This window comes from Mus pahari, chromosome 4 (assembly GCF_900095145.1).
Source record: "Mus pahari chromosome 4, PAHARI_EIJ_v1.1, whole genome shotgun sequence".
Taxonomy (NCBI): domain Eukaryota; kingdom Metazoa; phylum Chordata; class Mammalia; order Rodentia; family Muridae; genus Mus; species Mus pahari.
Genome location: NC_034593.1, coordinates 5,661,353 through 5,681,505, shown reverse-complemented (window position 1 = coordinate 5,681,505; position 20,153 = coordinate 5,661,353). Strand labels below are relative to the sequence as shown.

At 48.1% G+C, this 20,153-nt stretch overlaps 1 protein-coding gene across 1 annotated transcript in view; it reads left to right on the top strand.

Annotated features, from left to right (window-relative positions):
- The first annotated feature begins 287 nt into the window (after positions 1-287).
- Positions 288-20,153, top strand: part of Znf704 (zinc finger protein 704) — a 168,605-nt gene continuing 148,739 nt past the window's right edge. The window contains exon 1 of the mRNA XM_021196569.1: positions 288-826. Coding sequence (XP_021052228.1) covers positions 377-826 — 450 coding nt within the window. The 5' untranslated portion in view covers positions 288-376. The remainder of the gene's footprint in view (positions 827-20,153) is intronic.

Genomic DNA, 20,153 nt, shown 5'->3' with positions numbered 1-20,153 from the left:
ACGCCGCGGTAGGCCCCGAGCGCGCGGGCGCAGGGCCCGGAGAGGCGCGCGCCGGCCCGGCCGCCGGCCGCATGGAGCGCAGCGCAGCCCGCGGCTCCCGGGCGGCGCAGGCGGAGGCAGCGGCAGCAGCAGCGGCAGCGGCAGCGGGAGCAGCGCGCTCGCTCACACCCACCCCCGCCCGCGGCCGGCGCGCCGCCCCGCCGTAGCCGCCGGCGTCCCCGCGGGCCGGGCCAGCGAAGGCGGCGTCCGCGCGTCTGCCAGCCAGCGGCCCCGGCCAGCCCGGGAGGCGGCCCCGCAGCCCCGCAGCCGCGCGTCTCCCGGCCCAGCCGCAGCCCGCGAGGAGCCCGGCGCTCCGGCCCGCGAGCCCGGCGCAGGCATGCAGGCCAGGCGCCTGGCCAAGCGCCCCAGCCTGGGCGGCCGCCGCGGGGGCGCTGCGCCCGCTCCCGCCCCCGAGGCCGCCGCTCTGGGGCTCCCGCCCCCCGGCCCCAGCCCGGCCGCAGCCCCGGGAAGCTGGAGGCCGCCGCTGCCGCCGCCGCGCGGGACCGGCCCCTCGCGCGCTGCCGCCGCCTCGTCGCCGGTCCTGCTGCTGCTGGGCGAGGAGGACGAGGAGGAGGAGGGCGCGGGCCGGAGGCGCCGGACGCGCGGGCGGGCGACGGAGAAGCCCCGAGGGGTCGCGGAGGAGGAGGACGACGACGAGGAAGAGGACGAAGAGGTGGTTGTCGAGGTGGTGGACGGCGACGAGGACGACGAGGACGCCGAGGAGCGCTTCGTGCCCCTCGGACCCGGCCGTGCGCTTCCCAAGGGCCCGGCCCGGGGCGCGGTGAAGGTGCGTGCGAGGTGCCGGGGATCGGTGGGGGGCGCAGCGGGCTCGGCGGGGCGCCCGGGTGCCGGGGAGGCCGAGCGCAGCGGCGCGGGCCGGGAGGGGTGTGTCAGGCGGCCGTGGGCAGCGCGCGGAACTGCGGCTCCGCGGCGCCCGGCGGCCTGTCGGTGCTCAGAGGCCGGGCGGATTCGTGGTCCCGCGTGCCGGTAGGCAAGGAAGGAACGCTTCTCCGGGCAGGGTGGGGAACTCGGGAGCTGGACGGGGTCGGAGTCCCGATCGGCCAGGCATTGACATTTTATTCTGCTCTGGGGACGCAGGAGTCTTCCTTCCCTTGTTCAAGCTTCTGGAAACTAGCCAGCAACCTGCAACACCTCCTTTCACCTGAGAACAGTTGTTGGTCGGGTTCCATCGTAGGCGCTTGTGAAGGAGATGGGAGCCTGTGCCGCAACAACCAAGACCTTTTTGCTCCCCCCCACCCCCATCCCCTTGCTTCTCCTCGCCCTCCTTAAACTGGACATCCTAAGCACTTATCCTCCACCCCCTTAAGATTACAAAAGAGGAAGACGGGAAAGGTGTTTGTGTTGGGGGGAGGGAGAGGGGTGGCATTTAAAATGAATGTGACTTTCAGCTGAAAATTTTCACCAAGTCCCGATCCGCGCTACAGCAAAGAGCGATCTTTCCGTTTTTGTATCTTCAGAAGATAAAGGGTTTATTATTACACAACTGTCTGGCTGAGCTTCTAAGCACGCTATTGGACAAAACAAACTGCGTTGAGGTTCAAGCACCGTGTATGTTGCTAAGAAGTTTTGAGGGCAGCGAGTGGCAAGCAATGGAGAGTGCTTGCATTCTTGCCAGTGTTTAAGGTAGCAGGATAACCAGAAATTCTTGGAGTGTTCAGAAGGAAATATATATGAACAAGTGAACTTGATAGAGGTGGTTGATGTTGTTTTTGTTTAATATCTCCGTGCCCGCTCTCAAAAGTGTCTGGAAGCTTGTAATTATATTTACCAAGAAAAGTTAAACAGCAGTTAGCGTTGCCCCTCAATAGATGTGGGAATGCCTCTTTCCTAGACCACCCTGAGGTATGGCTGGCTCTCCCTGTGAGAAGACTCGAGCAAATGGTCATTCAGGTGATTGTTTTTGACAGCTGCTTGTTGGCATCTGGACTGTGCCCACACTCATTACTGCTGCCTGCTGAAAAGCCTGCTTTGTGTGGCAACAGGATCTAGCTGGATTTGAATTAAGTTCCATAGCGTCAGTGACACTGAATAAGACAAAGTGCCCCCTGAGCAGTGTTGTTCATACATACTCAAAATGTGTCTGGGGTGATTATACAAGTTGAGACAGGAAAATTAATACGTTATGCCCTGTGATCCAAGTAGGCCCGGTGTAGGAAAGAAATCTGTTCTTTAAACTCGGAATATCTAGGGTGTGATTGTTAGCATTAGCAGAGATTTTTCACATCTCCCAATAAATTCAAATTTTTTCAAAATTCTAACACATTGCTTTGCTCACAACTTTTATAGCACATTGCTTACAACTTCTTAGAAGTTACATGCTGAATATACTGTGGTATAATTTATCTTCTTTTTTCACCACTTTAGAGATATTCTGATACTGCATTCGAAGAGATTTTTTTAATGCAACATAACAAATTTACATTTCTATATGCCATACGTTTGACAGATACTTATTGAGCACCTACTTTGTGCCAGGTGCTAATCTAGAACACAGTAGGGCATGACTTTGGAATTCTTACACATAATTCACTGCGTCACAGCAGCTGACAAATGGATAAAGTAAGCATGATGCCAGGGGCCATGCTTTGTGCATCTCTCGCTGGCCTTCCTGAGTGGATCCAGTGGCCACACCAGAGTTGTTGAAAGCACAGAGGGCAGTGAAGGGCAGGCATTAGTGGCTGGTTCAGCAGGTCTTTCTCCTTTGTCCCCTCTTAGCAAGTGACAGAGCAAGGCTCTTCTGACTGGGCAATGGGAAGAGTCCTGCAGATTATCAGTGAGCGGATATCCTGTCTTCAAAAAGTACTAAAATCACTGTGTGTGTGTGTGTGTGTGTGTGTGTGTGTGTGAGAGAGAGAGAGAGAGAGAGAGAGAGAGCGCGAGCGAGCGAGCACGGGAGTGTGCTGGAGCCATGGAACACTTAGCAAGTTGGAGGAGAACTTTGTATAGCGCCTGTTGTACATCCATCTTTCTGCTTTCCAGAGTTCAAACTCAGGTTGCCATGTTTTCATGGCAAGTGTCCCCACTTTCTGGAACATCTTAGCTGGTCCCATCTATGACCTGCAGTAAAATACCTCCAAGAATTCTGTTTCTTCTTTCCTGAGTTTTCCTGTGTTTGTCTGGTGTAGGAGCTGTCACAGAACTTGTCATGGAGCTGGTGTGTGGGACAGTGCTATGGGTATATTGCCGTGAGAATGTCTTGAGTGTGGGGGGCAGCCAGGGGTGGAGATGACAGCCAAGCCATTTTGAATCAGCCTGCTTCTTCTGTCCACAGCATCTGTCTTACAGATGTAAATCAAGTGTACTTGGTGCCTGAAATGATCGTCGTGCTGAGGGGCTTGGATCTGGACTCAGAAACAAAGTAAAGGAGTGGGGGTGGGAAAAAGTAAAGACAGGACGGCCTGACAGGCCTAGGGTAACCCGGGAGGGAGAGAGTGCTATTTTAGATTCTAGAAAGAAAAGAGAAGGCTTCTTGGGAGGGACATTTGCTCTTCCAGCACAGGGTCAGAGTCAGGCCTGGGCCAGTAAAGGAAGGGGCAGCCCTTAAAGATAGTCTTAGGGAGGTTTTCATCAGGAAAGCCTGCAGGGTGGTTGGTGTTTTTCAAAGCCCATACTGAGGGGATGGGGTGGGGGTGGGGGTGGGAGTGGGGGATGGGGTGGGGGGTGGGAGATTAGAGGCCAGCAGCTGGAGCTGAGAAAGCAGTGGGTGGGGACTATAGTAGACACAGTTCTCAGGGGTGGGAGAGCTGCTCAGCAACAGGCAAGACTTAGGACAGAGTGGAGCACCTGGGGTCCAAGACTGCTTGGCGGCCTGGATGAAGCAAGGGAAGGAAGAGAGGGACTCAGAGGTGCTCCTGGCACAGAGGGAGGCCTGATGTGCCATTTGCTGCCATGGGGAGGTGGCCCAGCTAAGAGCTCTGCCTGAGCACACTAGGAATGAGTTGACCAGGCCGGCAGGCTTGGAGTGTGGCTCAGAAAGGGGGAGCCTGAAAAATCACCAGCATGCTGAGGTCAGAGGTCATGCCGTACCAGGCTCTGAGGCACAGTGGCTTCTAGGTGAAGCTGGTGGAGATAGTTGGAGCAGCATCAAATATGTACAGGTTGTAAAGTTGAGAAACCCAGAGAAGAAATAACTCCAGCAACTGAGGAATAATGAGCAGGACAAGTGCTGGGCTGCTCACTTGGTAGAGAGACATCCATGTGTGCTGGATAGCAGGGGACTTAGTGCTGGTCTTTTAAATGTTCATTCCTATTTTAAGTGTATGGGTGCTTTGCATGCATCCATATGTGCACATATTGTATGTGCAATGCCATGGAGGCCAGAAGGTGTCAGCCCCCGGATGACTGGTGTTACAGGTGGTTGTGAGCCAACTGTGGCTTCTGGGAATTGAACCAGGATTTCTGAAAGAGCAGCCAGTGAGTGCTCTTAACCACTGAGCCATCTCTCCACTCACCCACTCCTATTATTCTTGATCGAAGTTTGTGTAGTTAGTTAAGTGGACTGAACTAGTGAAGTGAAGGTGAGGCTGTTAGGGCCTTCCATTACAGCTCCTTTTGCTAAGTTTTGTTCAAGGAACAAGAAGAAGGGTCGGTTTTGTCTTCCAGAGGAGATGAAGTGAGCTTTGGAATAGTAACCATGATCTGAGGCCTTTTCCGAAAGAGGTCCTACCCGTTAGTTCGTTTTCTATTACTTTGTAACAAATTACCAGTCTTTTCCGCCCTCGGAGAGACAGCAAAGCCTTCTATGAGTTAAGAGTATGGTGTTAGCCTGAACTTTGTCCTGTCTGTTGCTGAGTTTCACAAAGCCAAGGGTTAGATGGATTAATTTCTCATCTGGAGTTTGGCCGAGAAAGAACTCTCTTCTAGGTTCAGAATGAGTGGACAGAATTCAGTTTCCCTGAATATGGAAGACCGAGGACCCCAGCTTCTTGCTGACTGCATCTCATGAGTGCTCCATTACTCCTGGAGTTCATTTTTCCAGGCCCTACCTCCTACAGTTGTTCATCATGTGGGCCTCCTCAGCATGGCCTCTTGCTTTATCAAACAAACAAGGAGAATCTTGGGGCCACCAGTTGTGTAGGGCTATCTTCCATGGGCAGAAATGAACTCCATTGCCTTTGCCATATACTGTCCTGGTCAGAAACAAGATTGAATGTTCCACCCAGTCTGAAAGGCAGCAATTGCACAATGGCGGAAGTGTATGAGGGTATGAGGACCATGGGGTATTCCTGGGTACCCTGGGAAGTAGGAGAGGAGCAGGGAGAAGAAGGGGTGGCCTCATAGGGACAATCCCATAGTGCCTGCAGCCCAGGTGGAAGAGGGCTGCCCTTGAACTCTTTCTCCAGTGAGTTGGATAAGGTGGAGAAGATGGAGAAAGGGAGTCCCGCTGAAGGCCATTCTCTGTGCATGTGATGTCAGGTGATGTAGTGCATGCCTCTCTTCTCCCATGCAGCAGAGGACCAGGAATGCATGAGGGCAGTTTGCAAGCGAGTTGAGGACTTGCCCGCAGGTGTGAAGTGATGGATGAGAGAGCGGGAGAGCCTGTGTGCTGGGGAGACAAAGCGGAGTTGCCAGACCAGAGAGGGCCCATCTAGGGTTTGTGGTTTGTGTTTACAGAGCGAGAAGCCTGTTTGGGTATGTGGTTTCCCGGCTTCTTGCTCTTCCCTCCTGCACAGCATGGTAATCCTAAAAGGAATCCTAACTAGCACACATGGACCGATTCCCACGGCCCCCATAGCTAACTGACATGTATGTCAGATGTTACCCTTAGCTTTATAGAAGGGGCAAACGGGAGCCCTGCCCTGTGTCCCTGCTGAGCCACCTGTGGGGAAGGAAGAGCAGGATTAAGCAGGGTTGGGTTTTTGTGTGGGAAGGAGAGGGACTGGTTCTTGTTGGTGCTGCTTGGGCTCTGGCTGCCAGGAGGGACCAGGAGACCCAGAATAATAAGGGTGGGAGAGGGTGGGGGGGAGGAGTAGTGAAAAAGTTGTGGAGGAAACAGGTTAAATCTGTAAAGCCATGACAATTGGATTCCAACATTAAGAGTGTTCACTGCATCCATTTGAAACAGGAGTTCTAAATACTTCATCTGAAGGAGGACTTTCTGAGAATGTAAGGCTTGAATTAGTGGGGGGCCCCAGTCTCCATCTGAGGGTACCAGCCAAGTGAATGGGAAGCTTGGGAGCCCAGAATCCCTAGGCTGTAAGTAAATCCAGCACCCTAGCCAGCACTGCAGTCAGCAGCAGGACCCTACCTACACTGAGCTGCACATACACCCTGCTTCTGATGGGACAAAATGGAACAGGTCTCCCTCTCTTTAGTCGGTCCGTGGGAATTCCCCTTTTGGGCTTAGTTTCCATTCAAACATACCCTAGTATATGTAAGAAATTCTGGGCGGGGGGCCAGTCCAGTTCGAACCAGTCGGACTACAGGTACAGCAAGGCAAACTATATCCCCCAAGTTAACTTTTTTGGGGGGAAATCCCCTATTTTTCCCACCTTATGATGATTAAAAGCAGATGCATTGTGGAAAAGGATATACACCCTAAAGAGACACTTAGTATCTCAAGCCTGCCATCAACAGAAAGTCACTACACTACTCCCCTTAGCAACCTAGAACCCATGAAAGGAAGCCTCCGACAATAACTGCTCCTCGTGGCCACTCTAGCTGAAAGAGCTATGATTCCTCGTAGTGGATCTGTACAGTCTCTGGAGTAAGGCATCCCGGGAGAGTGAGAAGGGCCAGTGCGTGAAAGCATTTGGACAGAAGCCCAATACTCAGGATCAAGGTTTTAAAAAACAAACAAGGTGGATGTGACATGCTTATTACTCGACAAAAGGCAAAGACAAGAGAATCTTCTATAAGCCAACAGGCCAGCTAGCCCAGAGTACACAGCATGACACAGACAAACCTACCACAACAAAGCGAAGAGGACCAATACCCCGAGGTTCATCTCCGACACAGGTACACACAGTAGCATGTGTACCTATGCGTGTGCATGAGCACGCGCACGTGCGCAAACATACCACCACCACCACTACACACCATAATACTTTTAAAATAAATTAAGACTTCTTGCTACTTTACTACTTATGCGCATTTCCAGTTATTTGAATATGATGCTAAGAACATACAGCAGATCCAGTCAGACCACAGGGAACAGGTGGGATTAAAGGCCTGGACTATAGCCAGGCAGTGGGGGCGCATGTGTTTAATCCCAGCACTTGGGAGGCAGAAACAAGCAGGTTTCTGTGTTCAAGGCCACCTGGTCTGCAGAGTGAGTTCCAGGACAGCCAGGGCTACACAGAGAAACCCTGTCTCAAAAAACCAAAAAAAAAAAAAAAAAAAACCCAAAAAACAAAAAGCCTGGGCTGTGGGTGCAAAGTCCCGCCTGCCCCTGTATTTGCAACCATTCTGGCCCCCCGCCCAGAATTTCTTACATATACTAGGGTATGTTTGAATGGAAACTAAGCCCAAAAGGGGAATTCCCACGGACCGGCTAAAGAGAGGGAGACCTGTTCCATTTTGTCCCATCAGAAGCAGGGTGTATGTGCAGCTCAGTGTAGGTAGGGTCCTGCTGCTGACTACAGTGCTGGCTAGGGTGCTGGATTTACTTACAGCCTAGGGATTCCGGGCTCTCAAGCTTCCCATTCACTTGGCTCTTCCAGTCTGAAACCTCCTAATGCACATCTGGGAACTACAAGGACATTTTGTGGCAGATAGTTGGGAAGGTAGAGAAACTGGTGCTGCTTAAGTATCTGTGTTGTAGTCCTCTAGTACTTTAGTGCCCCTCCCATAGTTTAGTCCTAAATTGAAAGAAGAGAAACTTTGTATTACAGAGTTTTCAATTTCTCATCAGTCAGATGCCCTTGCACCTATGGAACCCTAATAGTGCTCCTGAGAGAGTCTGAAAAAATACTAAGTGACACAGTGAGCAAGGGCAGTGTCAAACAGAGAAGGATTTAATAGTGTCTCCATCTTTGGCTAGGACAGAACAGCTGGGAGCTTAGTAACAGGGCCCAGGGTGGTGCTTTCTTTTTAATGCTGTGTAGAAGTTTAACCAAGCAGAACCTAGCAACCTAGAAAGATTGACAAATCACCGATTTAACACATTCAAGAGGAACCTGGACACAAAAGATTGCTGCGAGTCCACCAAGACTTTCTGTATTGAATAACTGGGGAGAGCCCGCTTTCAAGGTAATGTGTATTAGCATTGCTGTTCTCAGTGGCCATAGTGTTGACTGGCTGTGGCGTGTGGCTGTGCGCCAGCTCTCCAGGGGTGGTTAGCACATCTTGCAGCTTATCTTGACCATCAGATGATGCAAGGGGCCGTCGGCAGGGATCCTGTGTCCCACCCTACCTTCTAGTTTTCAAACAACTGCATGCTTTGCAAATTGTCACGCAGAAAGTGTGTGCTAAAGATACTACACAGAGTTGTCATTCACAGACTTGTAGATGGCTGGGGTTGGCAGGGACATGGAGATTATCTAGTAATCTAACTCTCTGCCTTGTCTGTGGAGGATACAGACCTTGCAAGAAGAAATAGCTGTCCAACTCTGGCTTCTGCTGCAGTCCCTTGGACTGCCCAGCCCTGGCCATTACCCTCCTTCTGGGATGGTTCCTTATGCCCAGGGATGATCTTTACACCACTCTGTTGGCATTGTGGCTAGAAATGTCAGTTTTCCAGAGTACCTGTCAGCGTCACTTGTTAACATCAGACTTTGAAAAGCCCTTTCTCCTGTGGTGCTGCAGGCGGGCCTGCCTGGTTCTCCATTGGTATGAAAGGAGGAGCTCTTTCTCTGCGAATCCTGCCCGGGCCTGTCCTTGTCCCTTTGGAGAATGATGACAAAGTGCACTGTGACTTACAGTGTATGCATGTGTGCGTGGGTGCATTGTGTTCCCAGTAAGTAGTTACTACTAGTCATGAACTCAGGTCTCCTCTCCTTTGTTAACACTTGACTCTGGTTGCAGAGAATGGTCCACACCGCAAGCATTAACAAAAAAGGGGAAGAAACACAACCCAGGCTCTCCTGAACCTGCTCACCTCTTAATGGGGAGTCAGAGTGAGACTCAGCCATTGCACATGCCTGAACCTTTGCCCGTCTCAGTCTGATGAGCATGCGCTCTGGGCTCTGGAGGTCAGATCTGTATGGAACAGTCTTGACCCAGTGACGCGGTTTGCTTCATCCAGATCTTCAGCTGCCTCTTGTAGCCTCTTCTTGAGGTGAAGACATGGATTCGGTCTGGCTTTCTGAAGAATTTCACAGAACTTGAAAACTCTCACAACCAGCCTTATGGCTTAGCCAGGTCTGGTTGTCAATAAGGATGATGGCTGTGCATCTGCTGTTGATGGTTGTGCTCACTCTCTAGTTAGGAAATACGTGGTGTACACATGGAAAGAACAGAGCACCGCCTGCCTCTGCTCCCAGGGCGCCTGCAGTGCAACACGCCCACCAGATGACGTGCAGGGAGGTGTGACATCCTCTGCTCTTTTTCTTTCTAATAAGATCATGACTAGTTCTTCCAAGCCAACTTACTGAGTCACAACCTGGCATGTAATTTTGATATATACCTTAAAACAATGGCAACCAAACAATTTATGTAAAGAAAATTATATGGTCTGGCCAGGAGGTGATTCCTGGACTGAATTTGGCAAGTAGCCTCAGTTGCTCTTTAGTGGGTAAGAAGGGACAGAGTATGACTTTGAGTATGGGGTAGTATAATTAGAATGGTTCAGTTCTTCCACTTCACTGAAGGTACTGTTTTGGAAAACCATGTTAGAATTTGATCGTAGAAGATGTGTCTATGTGTATGTGCGTATTCATGTATATGCACATGCATGTGTGTTCTGTGTATGGAGGCTAATGGTCAGGTTAGGTTTATTATTCATTATTAAATCAATTAACTTTTAAAAACGAGGTTATTTATTGTGTGTTTTTTTTATTGTGTATGTTTTGGGGGAGTACATGTATGTCTGTGTACCACATATAGGGGTCTTAGATCCCCTCCAGGACTGGAGTGACAAACCATTGTGAGCTGCCTTCTGGGTCCTGGGAACAAACCCAGGTTGATGCTCTTCAAGAGCAGCAGCCAGTGCTACATAGCTCCAATCCCAGCCCTTTGTCTTTTGAAACAATGTGTTTTACTAGAAGTTGAGCTCATTGAGTCAGCTAAACTGACTGGCTTGTGAGCCCTAGAGATCCTGTCTCTGCCTCCTCGGCCCTGAGGTTATATGTACTGCCTTGTAGGTCCATGAGTGTGAAGAAGGGGCCTTCTGTGCTTGCCCTGTGAGGACTTGGTTCCATGTGCTTTACTGAGAGACTCTCCGGGACATTCCTGCTTCCCCTATGTTCAAGGACAGCACTGTTTCCATTTTAGAGGAGACTGAGTAGCCAATCAAAATGATGTGAATGCCAGATGCGACAGCATTTTACGCTTATTCACCTTCCCTCCCTCCCTCCATTCCCCTCCACTTTCCTCCCTCCCTCCCTCCCTCCCTCCCCTCCCATCCCCCTTCCATCCCCCTCCCTTCCTCCCTCCTTCTTTTATTTCTTTTTACAGATTGTATATCATAACGTTTTATCTGCTAAATCTTGCAGTCAGGATAACTCTGCACCAGTGGCACCTTCATTGTCCTTTTCTTAGAAAGGCCCTCAGGAGCAGGCTTGAGTCCATGCAGAGGACCCTGCAATACCCACACTGTGTGTTGTTGCAGCTTTCTGTATATGTCTAGTGATGTCACTTCCTCTTCTAATTGCTATGGCTGAGAGTCTCTGGACCTCACTGCCCGCTCTTTCTCTGTAAATCAGACACAATGCAGAACAGGCTCTGACTTCAAGTCTTGCCTTTGCTACGTGCCGGGGTGTGACCTTGCCCAGTGACATTACTGCTCTGTGCTTCAGTGTTATGGTTGAACATTTGGGGCAACATTAACGTTGTTATGGAATGCGGCTCATGAGACCTCCCAAAAGTGGGTGTGAGTGGAGGTGTTATTTCTTTCATGGTGTTGTAAAGGATCAACTTGCAAGCTGTTTTTAGAGTCCCAAGTTCTGTTCCTCCGTGTACTGTGCTACTCAAGTGTTCAAGCTACTTATCCATCTGAGCTTTGGGTGTGGCAGTGAGCTTGAATTTTCCCTCCCAGCCCAGAAAGCTGCCAAGTCATTTAACTATGTATCTCTTGTCTGTCTAAACTTATAGCTCTTTAAAAAAATTTATTTATTTTTATGTATATGAGTACATTGTAGCCGTACAGATGGTTGTGAGTCATCATGTGCTTGATGAGAAATAAACTCAGGACCTCCACTCACTCAGGCCCAGCTCGTGGGGGCCCAGAGATTTATTATTATATATAAGTACACTGTAGCTGACTTCAGACACACCATAAGAGGGCGTCAGATCTCATTATAGATGCTTGTGAGTAACCATGTGGTTGCTGGGATTTAAACTCAGGACCTTTGGAAGAGCAGTCAGTGCTCTTAAGTGTTGAGCCATCTTTCCAGCCCCAACATATAGGTCTTGTACTCCAGATACCCAGTAGTCCAGCAGGGTGGGGATCCCCTCTATCACTGTGTATTGTTGCAGCCTTCTGTAGACATCTAGTGATGTCACTTCCTCTTGTAGTTGTCATGGCTGAGAGTCTCTGGACTGTGGGCTTGCCCTTCCTAGGTTTCTGTGTTGGTCTCTTGGACTTGGTAAAGGAGTTATTCTGTGTTCATGGAGAAGACAGGGCTCATTAGCCTAAAGTTTACTGGTCCTGTCTCTTTTTTCCTCTTGTGGGAGCTGCTCGCAGGGGAGAAAGGACTCTGAGTGAATCATTTCTAGAAAATCTAGTAAAAAACATAGTAGATATTTTTTCCAGTCACAAAATACTTCAAAAATAATAGTGAATTGGAAGGGTAATTGAAAACTGATATGAAAACACTGATGCGCCTATAAAAGAGAAACTGAACATGTACAAGGGCCCTTTTCAGTTTCTGAGGTACATACAGAGCAGGTCATTTGTATATTACACATTTTCTTTAGATTGTCTGCTCCTTCTCCATTCCCAGAGCACTTTTCCTTTGCATGGGCTTTGGGAAATAACTGATTTATAATTTCCCTTTTCAATTGGAAAGCCAGAAGTAAGTGCTTATTGGCTTGAGATAAGAGCTAAAAACCTGGGCCAGGGAGTTCAGCAGGTAAAAATGGATGCTTGTGTTAAGTCTGATGGTCTGAGTTCAACTCCCAGAACCCACATTAAAAAAAAAAAAAAGTCAGTGAGTTGGCGTGCATCTGTGATCCAGCTCTCTATGACAAGGTAAGAGGTAGACACAGAAAAATCACTCGGAAGCTTATGGAGCAGTTAACCTGGGGTGCATGCAGTGCAGTGACAGATGCAAGAGAGACCCTGCTGTAAAACCAACTCGAAGGTGAGAATGACTTCCAGAAATTGTTCTCTGACCTCCACACATTTGCCATGGTGAACACCTCATCACCCAGCGCTCATGCTTCATAGTACACTAAACTTAAAGTTAGCTGTTGTGAGAAGAGCTCTCACTATAAAACCTGGTAGTCCCGGAACTCACTTTGTAGACCACACTTGGCCTTCAACTCACAGAGATCTGTCTGCCTCTGCCTCTGAAGTGCTGAGATTAAAGACATTTACTATCACACCCTGCAACTGTGTGTGTGTGTGTGTGTGTGTGTGTGTGTGTGTGTACCACGTGAATGAGGGTACCTGCAAAGGCCACAAAAGAATGTCAGATTCTCTGAAACTGGAGTCTCATCAGTATTTGTAAGTATCCTGACATGGATTTTGGAAACTGAACTCAAGTCTTCTGCAAGAGCAGTGCGTGCTTCTAACTAAAGAATTCTTTCTCTGGTCCATCTTCAAAAGAGAATGAAAGCTATCATCTTATCATCATCATCATCATTATTTTGAGGCAAGGAATCTGTCTCATATATAGCCCTTGCTAGCTAGAAACTCAGAGAGACTTGCCTGCCATGCCTCCTGCGTGGTGGGGTTTAAGGCATGTCCTCCCACAACCTGCTAAAACGGTGTTATTAAGAAAGTAAATTGTTGCCGGGCAGTGGTGGCGCACGCCTTTAATCCCAGCACTTGGGAGGCAGAGACAGGCGGATTTCTGAGTTCTAGCCCAGCCTGGTCTACACAGTGAGTTCCAGGACAGCCAGAGCTATACAGAGAAACCCTGTCTCAAAAAACAAAACAAACAACAACAAAAAAAGAAAGTAAGTTGTTATCAGGCATGGTGGCACACATCTGTATACCTACCTACTGAGGAAGATTGAGGGAGGAGGCTCACTGAGCCCAGGAGCTGGAGACTAGCCTTGGCAAATATATTAAGATTCCCCCCTCACACATACTTTACAAGCACAAAGAAATCATTTGTTCTTAGTGGGCCTGACAGCTGATTCAGTAGAGAGTTTCTAAGGGAATTTCTTCATCTGGTACTTTTTGACTTTTATAACTATGACCCCCATCTTCATGTGCGATGTAGAGAACACTAACTTTCTTGGCCAGATGGGCTCAAAGATGGGTCAAGGATTTGAGACAGGGAGGTTTGAGAAGTACGGTTATAATGGGATATAAAATACGGAGAGAGCAAAACCACAAGCCATTTATATCTAGGAAGGTGTAATTATTAGTTTGTGTTCATATCACCAAAGAAAATGATTGCAGTTCCAGGGCAGCATAAATGAAGGGACTTCTGTTCACAGAGGTACTGATTGACAACACTCTGCCAGCACCCAGAGCCGAGCGCCCTGGGTACAGACTCCTGGAGGCCCTTTCCATTCTCTGACACTCAATAGTTAGAGCTCCTTGTGGCTAGCCTCAGTTGACCCTCTTGATAAATGCAGAGCTTGATAACATTTTTCTTGTTTTATGAATGTGGAAAACAAGAGAAATGGCAGCTTCTGTGGAAAGAAATACATATGAGGTAATTTCATATCAAATGACACAGATATTTGTCAAACATTTCAGAAAACAGTTGGGACCAACAGATTTAAAAAATAATTGGAATCGGTACCTAAGCAACAATGGAAATTTAAGGAGAGAGGAGACTGTTTTGGATCGACTTACAGTTTAAAACAATGTGAGCTGCCGTGTTCATAAGTTGTCAAGCGTCATGTAGCAGGTGCTGTGCAAGGCAGCTCCGAGTCGCTCCCCGAACACTGAGTTGCCCATGTTCTATTAATTTGGGTCGAGATCCAAAGTGTAATTAAGAACATGTTCTTCAAATGCATGTTTTGGATAGGTTTTTCAATTAGTAGATTCATGTACTTCCAACTCGGAGTGAATCTAACAAAATATTAGAAAACTAATAAAAATTTGAATGACAGTCTTAAAACTTAAAAGACAATGTGGAGTGTAGAAAAGAAAGCAGTCTTGTTTTCCATATAGTGCGTGTTCCTGTCAGGGACACAGGGACAGCTGTGTTGGTAAAGTGCTCTCCATGCAGGCGTGACTGATCCATCCTTAAAACCCCGGGTGAAGAGGCTGTTGTGCTGAGCTGATGGTGCAGGACAGGTGGATCCTGAGGCTGGCGCTCAGCAGGCTTTGCCTGATCTGTGAGTACCAGGTCCTGGTAAGAGACCCCACTCTGCCAAGAGTGAGGGGCTGGAGAGGTGAGATGGCTGCTCACTAAATGAGAGCACCTGCAGGTCTACTAGAGAACCCAAGTTCCAGCCTTCCATGTTGTTGTTTTTTTTAAACAGGACTTAATTATAAAACTGTGTTTGCAGGTTTCACCTGAGCACCAGATTCACCTGGAGTTGTCCAGTGTAGGTGCTGGCAACTGAATTTGAGTCCTCTGCAGTAGAAGCAAGTCGTCGTCTTCTGAGCCATCTCTCCAGCACAAAGATGACTTCTGTTTTAATTACATGGACACATACATGGCTATGTTATTCGCTTTCATGCTGGTGGCCTATGAAGAGAACAGTGGGTCCTTTGGGGTGGGAGTACCGGGGACTTAAGAGAACAGTGGGTCCTCTGGGGTGGGAGTACTGGGGACTTAAGAGAACAGTGGGTCCTCTGGGGTGGGAGTACCGGGGGCTTAAGTCCTGTAAAGCAGCTGCAGCGCTTCTTGTTGCTGCTTTGAGACATCTGCCCTGGCACTCCCAGAGGTCCGCCTGCCTGTGCCTCCCATGTGCTGGTATTAAAGACGTCGCATCACCGTGCCTGCCCTAGCAGTCAGCACTTTAACTGCTGAGCTGTTCCTCCAGCCCTTACATTTTTTGAGATAGTCTCTCACTGGGTCCTGGGACCTGCAGGTTAGGTTAGGCAGCCGGCCGTGAGTCCTAGGATCCGCCTGTCTGGGGTCCCAGCATTGGAACTGATGAATGCCACCTTGACTCACTGTTTACGTATGGTGCTAGGGATGGATCAGACTCAGGTTCTTAAACTCAGCAGTCAGACCTGTACCAACTGAGCCACGTCCTCAGCCCTCAGCTGTCCTGAGGATATAGTCCTGGCCTCCGAATCGAGGTTGCAGCTCTGAAGCGTGTCACTGCACGGAAACCAGCACCCATCTGCAGTCACACTCAGGGTTACATGTAGCCACCACCTAGAGATTCCTTTTGTTTTCATCGTCACTAAGTCTTTATTTGTTCATTGTGATTTCTTCCAGAGAAAGATGGAGCGAGGAGGAGAGTTAGGGTGTTAGAAAGCTTTAGGGACCAAGGGTAACAAAGCAGACCATTCAGTAAGTGTGCTGCTACGTTCACCGTGCCTCGGGGGTGAGAGGGCGTCAAGGACCTGAGAGAACGGTCCCCGTTTTTCTTCCTAACTCTTCCTTGTAAATTCCAGACCAAGTTTTGGTGTTGAGCGGTAACTGTAGAGGTGACTTACATCCGAGCTACATTGCTTTTTGATACTTACTGTATAGCTTTAGGCCGGCCTCAAACCCTCACTGCTGCCTTAGTCACCAGAGTGCTGGGATGGCTTGTACGCACCGTGATGCCGGCGTGGCTTGCTGGGTAATCTTGTGGCCATGGGGACATGAATTTCTCCTGGGTGGGTCAGGCTTCCGTGTTGATGACCGTTCCATTGACTCTTCATTTTCCATCCCGGAGGATTTGGGGTAGCCCTACAGAGCAGGTCTCTGTAGATCTAACGGACTAATGTTTGCCCTGGAGACAGTCAAGAATTCACTTTGCCCAGAGGGCAATGGATTGGGAACAAGAGAAGAGAATTCTAACTTCCTGTAGGGTTTTACAGAAGAACTTTGGACTGCAGTCACCCCAGGAGTTACATATATATGCGTACCTTGGTGCTGTTTTGGCTAAAGGTAAGGCAGGAGCTTTGTGAGGGTGGGAGCAGTCCTTCACTGGTGTGCCCCAGCCTGCATTTCGGGTGCTTTGCCTACATAGGATTTCCTGACAATTTTTTTAACTTAATTTATTAGATATTTTCTTCATTTACATATCAAATGCTATTCTGAATGTCCCCTATACCCTTCCCCCGCCCTGCTCCCCTGCCCACTCACTCCCACTTCTTGGCCCTGGCCTTCCCCTGTGCTGGGTCATATAAAGTTTTCAAGACCAAGGGGCCTCTCTTCCCAATGATGGCTGATTAGGCCATCTTCTGCTACATATGCAGCTAGAGACACGAGCTAAGGGGGTACTGGTTAGTTCATATTGCTGTTCCACCCATAGGGTTACAGACCCCTTTAGCTCCTTGGGTACTTTCTCTAGCTCCTCCATTGGGGGCCCTGTGTTCCATCCAATAGCTGGCTGTGAGCATCCACTTCAGTGTTTGCCAGGCACTGGCATAGCCTCACAAGAGACTGCTATATCAGGGTCCCTTCAGCAGAATCTTGCTGGCATGTGTCATAGTGTCTGGGTTTGGTGACTGATGATGGGATGGATCCCCAGATGGGGTATTCTCTGAATAGTCCATCCTTTCATCTTAGCTCTAAATTTTGTCTCTGTATCTATATCCTTTCATGGGTATATAACTAGAAGAGGTATTGCTAGATCTTCTGGTAGTACTATGTCCAGTTTTCTGAGGAACACCAGACTGATTTCCATAGTGGTTGTACAAGCTTGCATTCCCACCAGCAATGGAGGGGTGTTCCTCTTTCTCCACATCCTTGCCAGCATCTGCCGTCCCCTGAATTTTTGATCTTAGCCATTCTGACTGGTGTGAGGTGAAATCTCAGGGNTGTTTTGATTTGCATTTCCCTGTTGATTAAGGATGTTGAACATTTTTTCAAGTGCTTCTCAGCCATTCGATATTCCTCAGTTGAGAATTCTTTGTTTAGCTCTGTACCCCATTTTTTAATGAGGTTATTTGAATTTTTGGAGTTCAGCTTCTTGAGCTCTTTGTATATATTGGATATTAGTCCTCTATCAGATTTAGGATTGGTAAAAATTCTTCCCTCCAACAAGGCCACACCTCTGAACAGCGCCACTCCCCTTGGCCACGCCTTCCAACACAGGAATCTCTCACAGCCAAACCTACTCCGACCACCACTTGCTGTGCAGGATTCTTTGATAACCTTCTCTAGTGCAGCCATCAAGCCATGAGAAAAGAATCTCAGCTATAAATTCTGTTTCTCTAAGCTCTGGTTAATTATGTAAATAGCTTGCTACTTCATACACTGTATTCTGTTAATTTTATGCTCCTCAAAGAACTAGCCCATTGTACCCAGACCCTCAAATTTTAAAGTTACTAGTAGGTTAATCCATTGATCAGACCAGAGCCCGAATGATCCAGTCATTACCCTTCTCAGCTGACGACCAACCCTGTAACACACGGCCTTCTGGGGCATTTCAAATCCAAGCAAAACAGGCCAGTTTATAAATATGAATATAATAAATAGGTCTATTTTTAAGCCACCCAGTTTTGTTTTCTATGACAAAACATTTTATGAGCAGTAGATTAATTTCATAAATAGTGCTTTCTGAGTATTCTCTATTTTCTTTATTTTTGGCTAAAAGAATTCTCTTAGCATTGCTGTCCCCTCCCCCACCCCGATTTTCTTAAATTAAATCTCTGCTCACAGATTTAAGATTCTTGAAAAGAAACTGGCCTTCATAAGGAAGCGGTTGGTGCTTTTGCTTTTAAAGGATGGGTCGTGCTACTGTCTCAACCCCTGTGCGNGGCAATCCCTGTGGCGCACGCAGACCCCTTACAGGCACCAGCTACCACCACGGCTTTTCTTTTTGAAGCAGCTTTGTTTCCTATGGTAACATAAAAAGACAAATCTTGAAAGCAAACTGACAGACCCCAAACACTGCAGAGGGGAATCTGTCACGAGCAGATCCAGGTCTTTCCCTGTTATGTCTCTNCCCAGAATTCTGCTGGTACCAGGAGGATGGGTGCTGGGGTCATAGCGGCAGCTGTATGGCCTGGAGGGTTCGCTCCCATGCCATCCTGGCCCATTATGATCTTGTGTTTCCTATANTACACCAACAGCAACAGGTGCATAAAAATGCTGTTGTTCACTGGGCAGTGGTGGCACATGCCTGTAATCCCAGCACTCGGGAGGCAGANGCNGGCGGATTTCTGAGTTCGAGGACAGCCTGGTCTACAGAGTGAGTTCCAGGACAGCCAGGGCTACACAGAGAAACCCTGTCTCGAAAAACCATAAATAAATAAATAAATGCTGTTGTTCTGTATTTTTCTTAGCATATTTTTATTTTGTATTTCTCAGTACATTAATCTGAGATGAATCTTGTATTATGCTCTTAGCTATACAAGCAATCTAAGAAATGAGTCNCCTGCCACTCCACATCTGTTAAACAGGGACATAGTTACCACAGACAATGATTTTGACTTCACCTCTTTTGGCTAGATGAGTGAAAACCAGTTTGAAGAAGATCGCGACGACAAACAGGTTTAAGTAGTGACAAGGAGCCGATGGGGTGGCTCTGGCTAACGGTGAACGCAGCCAATCATAGCAGCCCAAGTTCAATCCCCAGAAACCAAAGGGTGAAAGAGAGACTTTGTCCTCTGACCTTCACTTGCAAGCCTTGGTATTCAATAGCCTACACTCGCCAATCAATCAATCAATCAATCAATGCTTTTAAAAGATGATGGTAAGGATTCCTTACTACGTTTCAATTGTGGGACACTGTCACACTAAGTCTAGCATATGCACATATGTGCATACATACTTGTTCATATAAAAATCTGAAGGAAGCAGGGTTTGCAAGCGTCTAAGAAGGAAACTTTCTTATGCCCATGCGGCTTAGGACTTTTTTTTTTTCCCAAGCAAAACCTAATTTAAGTTTCGTGTGGCTTAAAGTGTAAATGACAATTTCCTTGGGATGCCAGGGCCCCTTTCTGAGTGGCTAATAAAGAGGGTTCTATGGCCACTGTGTTTGATCAGTGCACACATGCCTTGTTGACCTCATCCAAATGCTAAAATAGGACGACCATTACCAAATGCACTCACTAGCTGTGTATGTGACCCTGTTCAATCCCAGACCTTGCCTCTTGTACTGCAGTTTTGTGATTTGCCTAACCTGAGCCTTTTACATCACAAAGGGATGTGGTGACCACTATGCTGTAACTGTATATAACTATATATATAAAACTATATATAGCACTATATATATAAAACTCTATATAACTCTCTTTATATATATATATAAACCATAAGTTGGCATCAGTGTACCATAGTGACATAGTGCTCTTTTTCATGTTTTAGGGCATTTGTTTTGGTTTTACAAACCTCTTCTTGCACTGAACTAAAGTAAAGAGCATTTTAAAAGATGTGTTTATTTTTATTGTGTATAGGAATGTTTTGCCTATATGTAACTATGCACTAGCTCCCCTCGAGTCAGAGCTGCAGACAGTTGTGAGCCACTGCATGGACGCTGAGGCTCCTCTACCAGAGCAGCTAGTGCTCCCTCCAGTGCTCCTCAGCCACTACGCCTTTTCTCCAGCCCCAATTAAAAAAAAAATTACAAAATAAAAATATGCTATGAAAAATTACATAACAACAGCATTTTTATGCACCTGTTGCTGTTGGTGTACTATAGGAAACACAAGATCATAATGGGCCAGGATGGCATGGGAGCGAACCCTCCAGGCCATACAGCTGCCGCTATGACCCCAGCACCCATCCTCCTGGTACCAGCAGAATTCTGGG